Source organism: Gopherus flavomarginatus, chromosome 9 (genome assembly GCF_025201925.1).
Source record: "Gopherus flavomarginatus isolate rGopFla2 chromosome 9, rGopFla2.mat.asm, whole genome shotgun sequence".
Taxonomy (NCBI): Eukaryota; Metazoa; Chordata; order Testudines; family Testudinidae; genus Gopherus; species Gopherus flavomarginatus.
In genome coordinates this window covers 17444842-17459005 of record NC_066625.1, presented here as the reverse complement: position 1 = coordinate 17459005, position 14164 = coordinate 17444842, and the positions used below count along the sequence as shown (strand labels likewise).

Below are 14164 nucleotides of genomic sequence, written 5' to 3'. Positions count from 1 at the left end.
AGGTCAGACTAGATGATCACATTGGTCCCTTCTGACCTATGAGTCTATGAGTCTATGGGTTTCAGTTTTGAGGGTGAATCAGGGGTCGGATTTAAATTTAGATTCAAACTAGTCAACATTTTGCCATATCTGTTTTTGTGAAAAATTTTGGTTTCTCACCCTCCCCGCCCCAAATTGGTTTCTGAAAACCAAAAATATTTCAGTTTTGTAAATTTTGGAATGACAACCCCAAAAATTTCAAATAAATGATTCAATATAAAATGGAAAAAAAAAGTGAAAATTGTCAAAGGAAAAAGCCATTTACCAACCAACTTTTGTTTAGCTGCAACACCCCTGAAGTCTGGAGACGTGTTTTGGGGAGATTTTTGATTACTTTCTATTTAGCAAAACATAAAAGTCTCCTGAGAGGATGGGACAGCAGTAGCTGGGCTTCTGCTGCATTTGAAAACATTGTCCCCCGCTGACTTCATTACTCAGATAGCTGTAATTCTTTTAATTGGAGCCTAGTTAAACTAACTCTATAGCTGCCTTTATGTTATCTGTGATTAAAACTGGCGGGGTGTGACAGAGACAGCACCATCCTTTGTGATTTCCCTTTTTCCCCAGCATGCCTTCCTGGGGCTAGCCCTTTCCATTTTGCCAGAGCCAGACAGCTGTAGCCATAAGGTAGCCATTTTACAACTGGCTATGGTTTGCTGCATCTTCCTGTTTTCTACCTGGTAAGTGCTCTTAGGTTCTGTCATGTTTTTTACACCCAAGGGATAATGTTCTTTCATACAGTCCTGAGATTTGGTTGAAGACCAGATTGTATTTTTAAAGCTCAGATCTTCATTGTGGTGGTATAGAGCAGCTCTGTACTGGTTTGAATTCCACTGGCTGGTGCAGGGGAAGAGGTTGGGAGCGCAGGGACTGCAGCTGGGGCTGGCATCTCTGCAAGAAGATCCAAGAGCTTAAGGTTCCTTCTCTGGTCCCCTCTTGTGCACCTGTGCCAGGGTTAGGAACAAGCTGATCCTGAGCCTCATAAAACCTGAGCAATGTACTGAGAAGGAGCAGCATAGCTGTGACAGTATTGGAAATGAACAACTATGTGTTTGTGCAATGTAAGGATTTTAAAGACATTTGGTCTTTATTTTTGGAACTGTCTAAAGCCTTTATTAATCACTTGCATATGCACTATACTATGCTGACATTCTTGTCTGTTACGCTGGTTCTCTTTGTGCTGGTGTGCTTTTGGTTCTCTGTATCAGGTGTTAACAGTTTGTATCTTAAATGTCTGTCTTGTTTTTCCACTTGCTCTCTTTCCTTCCTCCTCCTCTTGGTTTGTAAAATATCACAAACAAGCATTTTTCTTGGAGGGAAAAATATTAGAAGAAATAATTTATTTCATCTGTGAACATTTTTCAATCAGCTATGAAACCAGCAGCTAAAACAAATGAATCAAATATGTTAGCAGTGTGAGATAACTTTATACGATGCAGGCTCTCAATATGTGACAAAGCAACCTGCACAAGCAGGTAACTTTCTGCTTTCTAGACACAGAATGTTCCTTTATGTGCAACTTGGTTTCATGTGTATTTCTCTTTGGAGAGTGCAGCTGCATAAATATCACCAGAAATAGTTGCTTTCTTCTGCTTTGTTACTCTTTTGTAGTGAGATATTTTAAAAGAAATGTCTTTAAGGCAACTATCGGGAAACAGAGGATAACAGGATACCCTGCAGTTTACCATTGAGAGGAAATATCTCTCATGGTACTTCAGGGCCTGGTGACTGTGATCTTAATTAATTCATTAATGATCTGGGAGATGTGGTTAACAGCACAGCAATGAAATGCCCAGGTGATATTAAATTGTCACCAACTGCAAACACCAATGGGAACAGACAAATAATACAAAGGGACCTAGGGAGGTTAGAAACTTGGGCCGAAAATAATAAAATGGAATTCTTGGGAAAATGCAAGCTATACCATTTGCTGGTGGTGGGAGACTAGGAATACAGACATTCCAGGGAAGGGAGAAAGCTTGAAAGTAGCTAACCTGAATGAGCCCTAGTTTGGGGTGATAGGCAGCAAATTAGATGTTTGCACCAGGATGTGGCAACAACAAAGAGCAACGTAATTTGAATCTGCGTTATGTCGCAGACCAGAGAAGTAATAGTCACTCTTTACACAGCTCTGGTGCAGCTGCACTGAATTAGGAGGAGAGATTTGCAAACTCAAATATATCTGCAGATGCTAAGACAAGTAAGGAGGACATATGTCTGCACATGTTTGAAGGTTGTAAATACAAAGGATAGAGAAGGTTTGCCGAGTGTGGTATGTGGGTGGGTAAGGGGTAAGAGAAATCAGTGAAATTAGGAAAGGGAAAATAATTTATGCTGAAAAAACTTCCAGACTCCCAAAGCTGCAGACAAGTAGGAATATGATCTTATTCATGTGCCTAGATTGATCAGTGTAAATGGAGGCATTTACACCACGTTTGCAGGATTAGATCATTACACTGCGGAATAGTGGAAGGGTGACATAGTTTAGGACACTTTAAACCAGACTGAATACATTAAAATGTGTAGATAACAGTCCTGCATTGGCAAAAGAGAGAACCTGGATGACCTTTAATTTTTAAAATACAGTATTTACAGATAATCTCATTTCCAGATTTTTCCTAAAACAAAAGCTTCTATATTCAGAATTGTTTAAAATGGGCTTCATAAAAACAATCGTTTGCAATGAAAAAATAAGCAAAATGTGCAAGCTTTTACATTAGACCAAAAAAGCCTTACAAACCTCTTTAACACACAAGAATAATCCAAGAACAAAGCAGTGTTGATGGCTGTATATGTGGTGTTTACATCAAGCTAATTGAAAATGCTTGAGATGTTTAGAAAGTTTAATCTTGGCAGTAACAGCTGAGACTGTGATAAAAGTCATAAGATTGGTCCACACCCCTGGAGTCAGATGTCTTTGGAAAGCTCAAACCCTTGCAAGTTTACATTAGTCATGGCTGAAAAAATTAAAGGTGATAGTTTAGATTGGTTGTGTCAGTGCTCAGAGACATGACAGCTAGACATGTGATCCCCTGAGTACAGTAGTATAGACTTGCAGCTACTGAGTGCACAAAGTAGCTGTCCCATACATTCTGTTTTTTCCCCAGTGTCTTTGCTCGAGGCTACGTGTCATTCTGCAACCTTGGCAGTGTTCCTTGATGTTTTCTTAATGTTGACCTGCAAAGGGGAAAAAGAGCTTGTGCCTTTTTGTGATGCAGAGAGATACAATTTAAAAAAAGAGAGGTAGGGTGGGGGTTCTCGTTTTTACATCTGTTTTCTCTGGACGACTAGTGACCAGAGCACTAGTGAAATTGCAACATGATGAAAATACAAGCAGAAAAGTTGAAAAGGAAAGAGGTTTTTTTGTTTTTTTTTTAACTCTTTGGGATTGTTTTTGATCATTTAGGGTTTTTGCTTTAGCTCTTTGTTAACCTCACTCCAATGTATATAAACACTGGGGGGAAAGGCTGGACACCCCTGTCTCATCAGTTAAAGTGTGAGGGCCCACAATAGTCATTTAATACCTCCACCAAAGCCTGCAACAAAACCAGACTTGACACCCCTGATATCTGAATAGCAAGCAGGAAACCAAGCAGGAAAATAAAATAAAACTACCAGCACCACCAAATGATAAGGAAGCAAAAAAGTGCAAATTACCAATTAAAAAAATTCTTCAATACTTTCCTGGACTCCGCAAGCAGTAAATGGCTTTACAACACTGAATCCTGTTTTACACAATGAAAACCAATTTTTAAAACCCAAAATCAAAGATTTCCTTTTGATTCAGTCCATAGATGAAATATTCCAATGTGCATTTCCAGAACTCTTCTTAATGTGTTTGGCAGGATGTAAAATGTGGGTGAAAAGAAGGGATAACGTAGTGATTATCAATTGCAGAGCTTTGGTGCTGTTCATGCTTCGACAGGCCACGAACTACTGCGGAGCTTTGCCATGTTATTTACAGAGGAGCAGCGATGTGCCTGGTGCATTACAGAGAATACATATTGCTAGCTGCTAAATTCCACTTGGTGCTAGGGCCCACACTTTGCACTATGGTTAATGAGCAGTGGGTGATGCTTGTGCCTGCTCATGTATCTCGTGCCTGAGAGTATAAATAGAGACTGGAGAGGGGCTGGCATATTTTCTGTGTGGTAGAAATTTCAGCAGTATGGTTGTCTCATAGGTGTAAATGCAGTTTCTGTGAAACCTCATCAGCAGACCAGGTAAAGGGACACTCCTGTTTTCTGCCCAAGCTGGCTCCCTTCCATTCTCTTCAGTTGCAGAAGCCCCCCCTCCCAGGCCAGCTCTCATGCACTATTTATCGTAGTAGCACACCCCATTTCCCCCCACCCCTTTCCAATTCTGTCCAGCTCTCCCTTGCTGGCTTGCATCCCTCCCTTTTCATCTCCCCTCCATTTCCAGACTCTCTCCTATTTTCCTTCCCCATTTTATAGACACAACCCATCTATTTTGCTCAGGGGCTCAGACTGCCTTTGTTCTGGATTTTTCTTCTCTCTGTCCAGTCTCTTCTTTGCCTAGATTTTCATCCTACCTGTTTAGGTTTGTGTTTTGGCCATTGCATGTTAGTTTTCCAGAAACAAATCTATTCTCTTGCTGTGGGTTTCTTTGAGCAGTAGGGAGTGCTGATCTCAGGTCACCAATTCCTCTGTGAGAGGATAATGGGATGTGATTAGAAATTGTTACAGTCTCATCATTATGCATGATTCGATTTGTTCCATTCTCTCTCACTTTAAGCTGTTCATCTGGTTCTTTTCTTTCAGCATGTTTATGGATGTGTTGCTGCTTGTAGACTTTGAATTGTAAAGATATTGTCCAAAATGCAAGAATGTTGGAAGAATGTTCTCGCTGTTTTTGTTAGAAGCCAAATGTAAAATCAAGGTCCCTCTCCTAAAGTAACCTCTGAAATGCACACATTAAAAAAGATTTAGGGAAACTCAATGCTGCACATAGAAAAGTGACTGGTTTAGAGAAATTCTCTTAAGAAAACCTGAAAAATATCTGCTGTACTTCGTATTTTACTGTTTCTTCAGGCTACATTGGTGGAGAACAGTAGCAGCTAATTCATATATCTCAAAATTTTCAGCCATTGTCAGCTAGTTTCTATAGTAGGGTGTGTCTGTGTTTGTCTTTGTATCTGTGTATCAGATCTGGGTCCCTTAAATAGTTGTAGGCTTGACCCTGGGTGGAGAAGTCAATTTCCCTTAAATTGTTTGTGTTGCTTAAAGGAATGAAGGCCCAGGGCATATGAATGGAATGGAATTCCAGAAACATTCTGAGTAAATCTAGTTGCCTTAAAGCAGACTGGGCTGCAAATTGCTTTTAAATAATGATTCTACCTTGAGAATGTCTGTGCAAATGGTGTGCGGAGTCCTGTGAGGTGCCAAGTGCCCTCCACTCCCATTGCTGTCACAAGCCATTGAGGGTACTCAGCACCTAGCGTTGTTGGTTAGGCCCTGTATTAGCATAAACCAGTTTCTATGGCTATGTCTTCACTATCCGCTGTATCGGCGGGTAGCAATCGATTTCTCGGGGATCGATATATCGCGTCTCATCTAGACGTGATATATCGATCCCCAAATGAGCTCCTGTCGACTCCGGAACTCCACCAATGCGAATGGCGGTAGCGGAGTCAACAGGGGGAGCCACGGACATCGATTCCACGCCATGAGGACGGTAGGTAACTCGATCTAAGATACTTCGACTTCAGCTACGCTATTCACGTAGCTGAAGTTGCATATTTTAGATCGATTTCCCCCCCCTAGTGTAGACCAGCCCTATGTCGCTACACTACAGTCTGTGTCGGCATAATTTATGTCGCTCAGGGGTGTGGAAAAAACCACCCCCCTCAGCAACATAAGCCCATATCTGCACAGTGCTTCGTTGGCATGAGAAAATCTCCAGCTGACATAACTTTTTCTGTTTGTGGAGGTGGTTTTATGCAGACGGGAGAGCTGTATACACATAGATATAAGACTAAACAGTCTTTAAACCAAGTATAAGCACTTTACAAACTCTTTTGCTGGCTCAGAGAAGAGTTGGCACAAAGATTCATCATCTTACTACTCCTTTTACATATATGTTGTGTTGAATCATTGCTGGTGGAGCAGGAGGTGCTGCTTTGGATGCATAAGTGGCATATCTGTGGACCTAACTTCTAGCTTGTAGAATATTTCCTTCACAGTATCCGTTTCCTGTCACTGTTGGTTGAGGATCTCTTGAAGCGAAAGGTTTTACCAGTAGTAGCCTAGCTGGAGACTTCTAAGAGCAAGGAGCTAAAAAATAAACATTTAAAAAAGTCACTGTCTCTTTAAAAACCAAGTCTTGTTCCAGCATGACTGCTAGCAGCTCCAATTTCATGTTCAGGCTGCTTTGGCATTTCACTGGGATGCTAGGATAATATTCCATTCTATATATATTTTATACTGAGCCCCTGCTAATAAAATAGATCAAACAGCTTTTCTTTAATGAGACTTAATTTTCTTATAGTCTTATTGTACCACAGTCTGTCAAATCTGTGGCATTTTTCATTAATGCTTTCAAATGTTTCAGTTGCTAACTGTAATTCTCTTGATTCCCTATGATTTACAAAAAAATCAAGGGTATGGGTGTGCAAACCTTTTGTATTCCTAGGATATTGTCAAACACCAGTTATACTGTGAACAGGGGCAGCTCTATGGTTTTTCCCACCCTGAGCATGGCAGTCAGGGAGCCTTCGGTGGCATTTCTGCAGGAGGTCCTCCCCGGTCACGTGGATTCGGCGGCGTTCTGTGGGAGGTCCACTGGTCTCGTGCCTTAGGCGTGCCCACCACCAAAACTGCAGGACCGGCGGACCTCCTGCAGAAACGCCACCAAAGGCTGCCTGACTGCCGCCCTCACAGTGACTGGCAGGCCACTCCCCCGTGGGCTTGCTGTGCTGGTACCTGGAGCAGCCCCTGACTAAAGTAGTGTATGAGGTAGGTCAAACCTTGTTCATGGTTTTGCTGAAACAATCAAATCTTCAATCAGAACATTTCAGTCTTGACTCAGAATTTGTGTGCTAGGATTGCCCATGAAAAATGACCTCCTTTATCTCAGATAGGTGGTAAAGATGTATGTACTTAATGCATAACTAAATAGGGCACAAATGTTAATAGTAACCCTGGAGTTTTGCAGCTACAAAACTCCATTGCATGCTTTGAATTTCCCCCTTTGCCTTTACATGTTTCAGTGGGCACCTAACAAATTCAAAGTCAGTCCTTCCCTTGCCATCTGTGTGTAAGTATTGCAGCACATACATAGGTGGTACAGTACGTAAAATGACCCACAGTTCTAAGAACATAACAGTAGCCATACTGATACATAACCATGTTTTTTACGTAGCTCAGTACCAAGTACTGCTAAACCTGCTCATTCAAAGCCTGCTTCTGCTCCCGCTCCCATCCAAGTCAATTTTGGAATTCCTAATTGACTTCCATTACTGGTAGAGCAGGATTGCATGAATTAGACAATGCCTTAGTACTGTGGGGATTAAAGAGGTTCTGAGATATATTTTAAAATACAGGCCTTTATTAATCAGTAAAAAGATAGAAATCCAGTACTGACAACTCAAATGTCATAACAATTTAAAACTGTAACAAATGTGATTTTGAAATATTGAAGATATTTACTCCCATTTTTTCAGCGTTTTATATTGAGAGGTATTATACCAGTGCTACCAACCCCAGGCACTCAAAAATCATGAGTCAAGCGTAAAAAATTGAGATTGTCTTAATCAGGGGTCGGCCACCTCTGGCCGCTCGCCAGGGTAAGCACCCTGGCAGACTGGGCCAGTTTGTTTATCTGCCGCGTTGGCAGCTTCAGCAGATCGCGGCTCCTACTGGCTGTCCCAGGCCAATGGGGCCTGCAGAAAGGGTGGCCAGCATATCCCTTTCCTGTGCCGCTTTCTGCCGCCCCCATTGGCCTGGGGCGGCGAACTGTGGCCAGTGGGAGCTGTGATTGGCCAAACCTACCGATGTGGCAGGTAAACAAACTGGCCTGACCTGGCCTGCCAGGGTGCTTACCCTGGCGAGCTGCATGCCAGAGGTTGCCGACCCCTGGTCTTAATTATGAAATTTTATTTTTAAAATTTGAGATTTTATTTGTCCTCTGGAGTCTGAGCCTTTAGACTACATTCATGTCACATTTTCAAGCTCTCCTTTTCAACCATGATGGCTAGAAACTTACTTAAGAATAAGAATCTTAGTTTTCCTTTATTTATTATTTGTATTATGGTAGCGCCAGTCAGGGACTAGGAAACCATTGTGTATAAACACAGAACACAAAAAAAGATCCCTGTCTCAGAAATAAGATTTCACTAGTGTTGGTGTAACTACATTTCTTAAACTAGCTGCTGTACATTTCTGAGGCTGCCTTTCACAGCTCCTGTGGCACTGAAGTCTTTTGGAGTTGTGTTATTGCCTTTAGTTGGAGCAGAATCTGCCCATTCCATGAGGTTCAGCTTTGTGGGTGGTACCTCAGACTTTTGCAATATATATTTAATTTTTTTCATTGCCTGTTTGAACCAGAGCTGGGCAATTCCATTTTCTCATTCCTTTTGTTTTTCCAGCCATAATGAGTGACATCTGTGCACAGCCATCATAGCCACTACAGAACTGGCATTCTCTTGCAGTTTGCCCTAGGGAAATATGTCCAGAACTCCCTCCCCTGCAATTCCCAAAAAAACCTCTCCAGTGAGCAACCTGCTATCTCCAACACAATAGAATTTCAGTTCTGTGATGTCTGTGAACTAGAGTGACCATATTTCCCTGTGCTGAATACGGGACACCTGGTAAAATTACTCATTTTTAAGTGAGTTCAGTGGCAATCAATGAGAACTATGCAGTACGAACGTTCAAATTAACATCAAGTTGACTGAGCCCCTGTTAAAAAGAAATACTGCTAGTTGAATTCTTTTTTTTTACCTTATCTTTAAGGCTTTAGGATTCATACAGGGAGGGGTAACACACACACAGTCCTGTACACCTCTCTCACATGGGGGTAGGGGGGTGACTAACCAACCTCACCCTCCCTGCCCAGTGCTCTCCACCCTCCATGCCTGGCTGGGCCCCTGGGACAGATCCGCCTCTCCTAGTACGTGGCGCCCAGGGCCGGCGCTACCATTTAGGCAGCCTAGGCAATCACCTAGGGCGCCAGAATAATTGGTGGGTGCCATTTTGCCGCAGGGGGCGACAGGCGGCTCCGGTGGAGCTGCCGCAGTGGTGCCTGTGGAGGGTCTGCTGGTCCGCGGCTCCGGTGGAGCCGCCGCAGTCCTGCCTGTGGACAGTCGGCTCCTCGCGCGGCTCCGGTGGACCTCCCGCAGGCACGACTGCGGCAGCTCCACTGGAGCTGCAGAGCACCGGACCCTCCGCAGGAACCACTGCAGCAGCTCCACCAGAGCCGCGGGACCAGCGCATGGGGCGCCGAAATTGCCAGCCGCCTAGGGCGCTCAAACCCCTAGCGCCGGTCCTGCTGGCGCCATCTCCTCTGCCCAAGCAACATGTGGGGAAGGGGGCACGTAGTGTCACATCTCTCCCCCCTCCCCAATTTTCTACCAGGGTTCACATCAGAATGTGGCCAGCAGCAGCCTTTCAGCACTGGGTGGGATGGGAGCCGCAGGGGAAGGGATGATCAGGCTGTTTTTGCAGAGCTCATTTTTCCCTCCCACTCCCGGAAGCAGCTTGTTAGCTGCCTTTTGACACCGCAGGCAGGCAGGAACATCTCTAGGCTGCTGCTGGCCGCTGACATCACTCAGCTGCCTCCTGTCCCATCTCCTCCCCCTGCCCCCCCCCACCTGCTACAGTGCAGGCAGGAAGGGGTTAAGCCCTAAGGATTCGTTGTTCTCCAAGGCCCAGGGAACCTGACTACAGGGGCTTCAACGGCAGCCTGGCCAGAGAGGTGGCTCAGCAGGGGAGGGTGCCTAGGGGACAGAGCAGCCCTGCGCTCCCTCGGGGAAGGACCCAGGTTTGGGGGGTGATGATGGTGCTAAGCCCCTGCCCTGGGGGCTGCTGTGGAGCCTGCACGCACAGGCTGGAAATCGCTTCCTCCTCCCCCACCAGTGTGGGGCTTTGGCACATGCAGGTCTGAGCACCTCCTGGCCAGCATGCTGAGCTGGAGAGTCTTGGGCTTTCCCAGGCTGCTAGCCCGGCCAGAAGCAGTGGGGGAAGGAAGGAGCCTGCTGGCGAGCTGAGTGCTCTGACCAGGGGCTGGTTCTCCACACAGCGCTGGGAGCGGGACATGCCCTGCCAGGGGGGATATGGAAGCACAGTGGGGCCAGGAGAGGACAGTGAGAGAGGAAGCACGTAAAGGGCTGATGGGTAGACAACAGATGCGACACATGGCCAGCCGCTGCCTGGCACCTGCTCACACACACCAGCCACTGCAGCTTGCAGCGCACAGCCAGTGCCGGCCAGAAATGGGATGGGGGGGCCCTGCTGGCTGAAAGCAGGTACTCAGCAGGGGCTGCACTGATGGACCATCAAGGGGAGCAGCCAGCCCTACATGCTGCATCTTTGGCCTGCCACCGGCCTTGCAGCCCCACCCTCATCATCAGCCACTGCACCTCCACCCACACTCACTGGAGAAGGGTGGCTGGTGAGCGGGATCTGGCCAGCAGTAGGACCCAGCACCAGTACTGATGAGGATAAGATAGAAAATATGGGACAATTTGCCCTTTTTAAAGAAAAAGTTGGGACACCTGCAGGAGAACTTAAATACTGGATTGTCCCTTTAAAAAGGGACATCTGGTCACCCTACTGTGAATGCATTCCAGCATCATTACATGTGAAGCAGATGGCTCAAATGGACCCGTTCAACTGAAGTATAATTTGTTTTTAAAACAATTTGTAAAAAAGCTAGAATACAGATAAGGCGGCTCAACATGCTCCCACTGAATGCAATGGCAAGCCAAACACTGACTTCAGTGGATGCAGGATCCTGCACATAATTAGTATGCTTGTAAGCAGTTCATGTTCACATGATGTATTTCCTTTAAATATCTTGGTTGTCTGGGAACAATGGGCTGGATCCTCAGCTAGTGTAAATTGTTGTTGCTCCAATCCACTTACTCTACAAGAACACTATGGTGATTTACACCAGCCAAGGAGCTGGCCTACTGTTTTCAAAATATTAATTGTTGTTAGTGCAGTTTGAGGACTAGCTGAAAAATATAGTTTTCCAAATTGTTTCCAGTGAAGAGGCTTAACAAAAGGGATTTTCCCCAATCTTCCCATATATCTGAAACCCAAGGAAAGTTTCTTTTTTTGCCCATCTTAGAAGCAAGAGAATGTCTAAAGCTATTGAAATAACTCTTGTGAAATCCAAATTTAGGCTGACAATCTGTGCTCTGTGTTTTAGTGTGATGAGCTTTGAAAATGTCATACCTAAACAGCATGGTCCGTGATAGAACACCACGGCACTGCTACTGGGCACCTCTAAAATACCTGTTTACCCAGCCTGTTTCACTTTAATGTTGAACAATATGTGGAAGGTTCTGAGGCTTAGGAAACACTTGTGAAGAGTAACCTCATAGTATTCTGGGTATTTTAAATGTCCATTAGTGAATATTCCATACATGGTGCAAAACTGTTACATTCATCATAGTAACTTGGAATACATTTTTAACCAGTTTAATTTTTCTACTTAAATCACTTGTCTTGGTGGATGCTATCAAAAGGTCTTGTACCAACCAGGCACTGCATGTGTACCAACATTTTTTCCACTCTGGAGATGTGGCGTACCTTGCCATCGAAGCCATATTTGGGTTTCTTAGAAAACTCATTTTTGAGTTTAATGCTACCAAGTGCTGAGTTTCCTCACCTCCAAAAGTTTTCTGGTATGTTTGCCCACAAGCTGAGATGTTCCATGCTGGGGAAACTTAGAATTAGAACATGGACCCATTGTGCCCAGACCTATCTGTATATGTAAGAGGGTTTTTTTTATTTGCACCTCTCACTGGAGTAGTTAAGCTAAACTAGACCGTTACCTTTCCTTTCCTGCATACAGGCTTCCCAACATAATTGTCCTCTGGCTGGAAGAGCTGAACTCTGCAGCCCCCTTCTGAGGTGTAGGCAATGGATAGTATAAAAAGTCTTTAAGTTTTCTTTAAGAACAGCACAATATAGACATTGGATATCACAAAACTTGGCTGATTGCTTGTCTCAAAAGAAAATTACAATAATCTGCATTATAGCGCTTAGAGCTTTGAAAAGGAGCTTTCATTAGAGGGTGGAGCTTTTAAATATTATATGTGGGGGGGTAAGAGGGGGGTAGGGATCGTTCATTTAGTATTGTTTACTCCAGTAAGCAACCTTGTGCTCGTTGTTTGCCTGATTTTCCCCTCCTCCCACCCTCCAATTTGGCAGACCGTTCTATATCACATGGATCACATTCTTGTTTGCACTGTGACACAGAGGAAACTATTTTTTATTGACCTTGCTGTTGTCCCTAGTGATTGAAAACAACAGATAAATTTGGTGAGCAGGAAGACTTGATCTGTCATTAGCTTTTATTTAAAAATTCTTTGAAGTCAAGAAACTCAAGAGTATGTCTACGCTGCAAATAAAAGCCTGTGTCTGGCCCGTACCAGCTGAATCGGGCTCATGGGGTTCAGGCTAAGGGGCTGTTTAATTTAGATGTTTTTGCTTTGGGACCCACCCACCTTGCAGGGTCCTAGAGACCCAAATGTCTATGCCACACTTAAACAGTCCCTTAGCCCAAACCTTGCAAGCTTCAGTCAGCTGGCACTGGCCAGCCACATGTTTTTGTTTTAACTGCAGTGTAGACATACGCTCAACTGCTTTCACTTATTTGACTCCTCAGTGAACAATCCTGATGATGTCTAATTAGAAGAAAAATTCTGCCTTGTTCCTATGTAACTGTCTCAGTCATAGGGACAATGCCCATGAATGTCAGTGAGGACTGTGTATGAGGATCTGAGGACAGAATTTTTTCAGGTAAAAAGATGCTATGCATTTCTAAAAATGATTGTTTGGTTACTTGTTTATGATGCAGGCAGTGTGCTTACAATAGAAATGTAGAAATGACTTCCGTTCCTGTGTGTGTTGAAAGTTATTTAATATTTTTGTTTTTATATGGTTGCAGTGGGAAGCAAATTAGACTCAGAAGAACCTACACTAGATCGTTCTGGAGTTTAGATTTTTGTTTCTTTCACCAACACCGCAAAATACAGAGCTCATGGACTTTCTTTTATAGTATCTGATTTGGAAATTCTCCTGGAGTTACATGCTTGCTTTAATATGTGAAGTGTTGTACATCAAGATGGGCCACATAAGGACCTGGTTCTGCAGTCATTCAGCACAGCATGGGCAAAAATTCAGCCCTGGTGTAAGTGAATACTATGAAATCAGCGGAATTGTGCCCACTTATAACAAGAACTGAGTTTCGCCAAAGGCTTCATGCCCAGTCCTAAACACTCAGACAAAAGTTTCCAGCTAGATAGAAAACTCCCATTGAAATAAATAGTGGTTCTGCCCATACAAGACCTGGGTGTAAAATGAAAGGGCAGATTCTCAGCTGCTGTAAATGGGCATATCTCCCTTGGCTTCAGTGGAGCTATAATAATTTACACCAGCTAGAATCTACCCCAAGGGCCCAAACTGTCAGATGTGCTGTGCATCCACAACTCCAGCTGAAGTCAGTGAGAGCTATGGTTGCTCAACACTCCTTAAAAACAGTCTGAGAGCCTTGTGTTGTCACTTGTCTGTGCCAGGAGAGTAGGATACATGATTAGAGCAAAATGGTAGTAGTTTAGACCCATTTTTGCATAGGTATAGGTAATTACAGAAGGTGCAAAGCAATGGGCATGCAGGCCCTGAGTAAGGGCCTCACAGTTTGCCCCACTATCTATTTAGTTTCCCTAGTGGATATGTCATCGGTGGGCCTTTTGCACCAGACTGAATGTCACATTTAGAAAAGCTATTTACAGAGTTGACAAATTTAAGTATGACAAAAATCTCATTGACTTAAATGGTGCCTGATAAGATGAATAGTCAAAACTACTATTGGTACCATTTCACCTAATGTCACCAACTTGGTGGGATACTCCACAGGCTAATTCTGCCTCTAACAT

The 14164-nt window shown here is 43.9% G+C and overlaps 1 protein-coding gene across 1 annotated transcript in view; it reads left to right on the top strand.

Moving 5' to 3' along the window:
* The window catches only part of IQCK (IQ motif containing K), a 99912-nt gene extending 85781 nt beyond the window's left edge, over window positions 1-14131 (top strand). Inside the window, exon 9 of the mRNA XM_050968750.1 lies at window positions 13177-14131. Within this exon, the coding sequence (XP_050824707.1) occupies window positions 13177-13229 (53 nt within the window). The 3' untranslated portion in view covers window positions 13230-14131. The remainder of the gene's footprint in view (window positions 1-13176) is intronic.
* The last annotated feature ends 33 nt before the right edge of the window (window positions 14132-14164 follow it).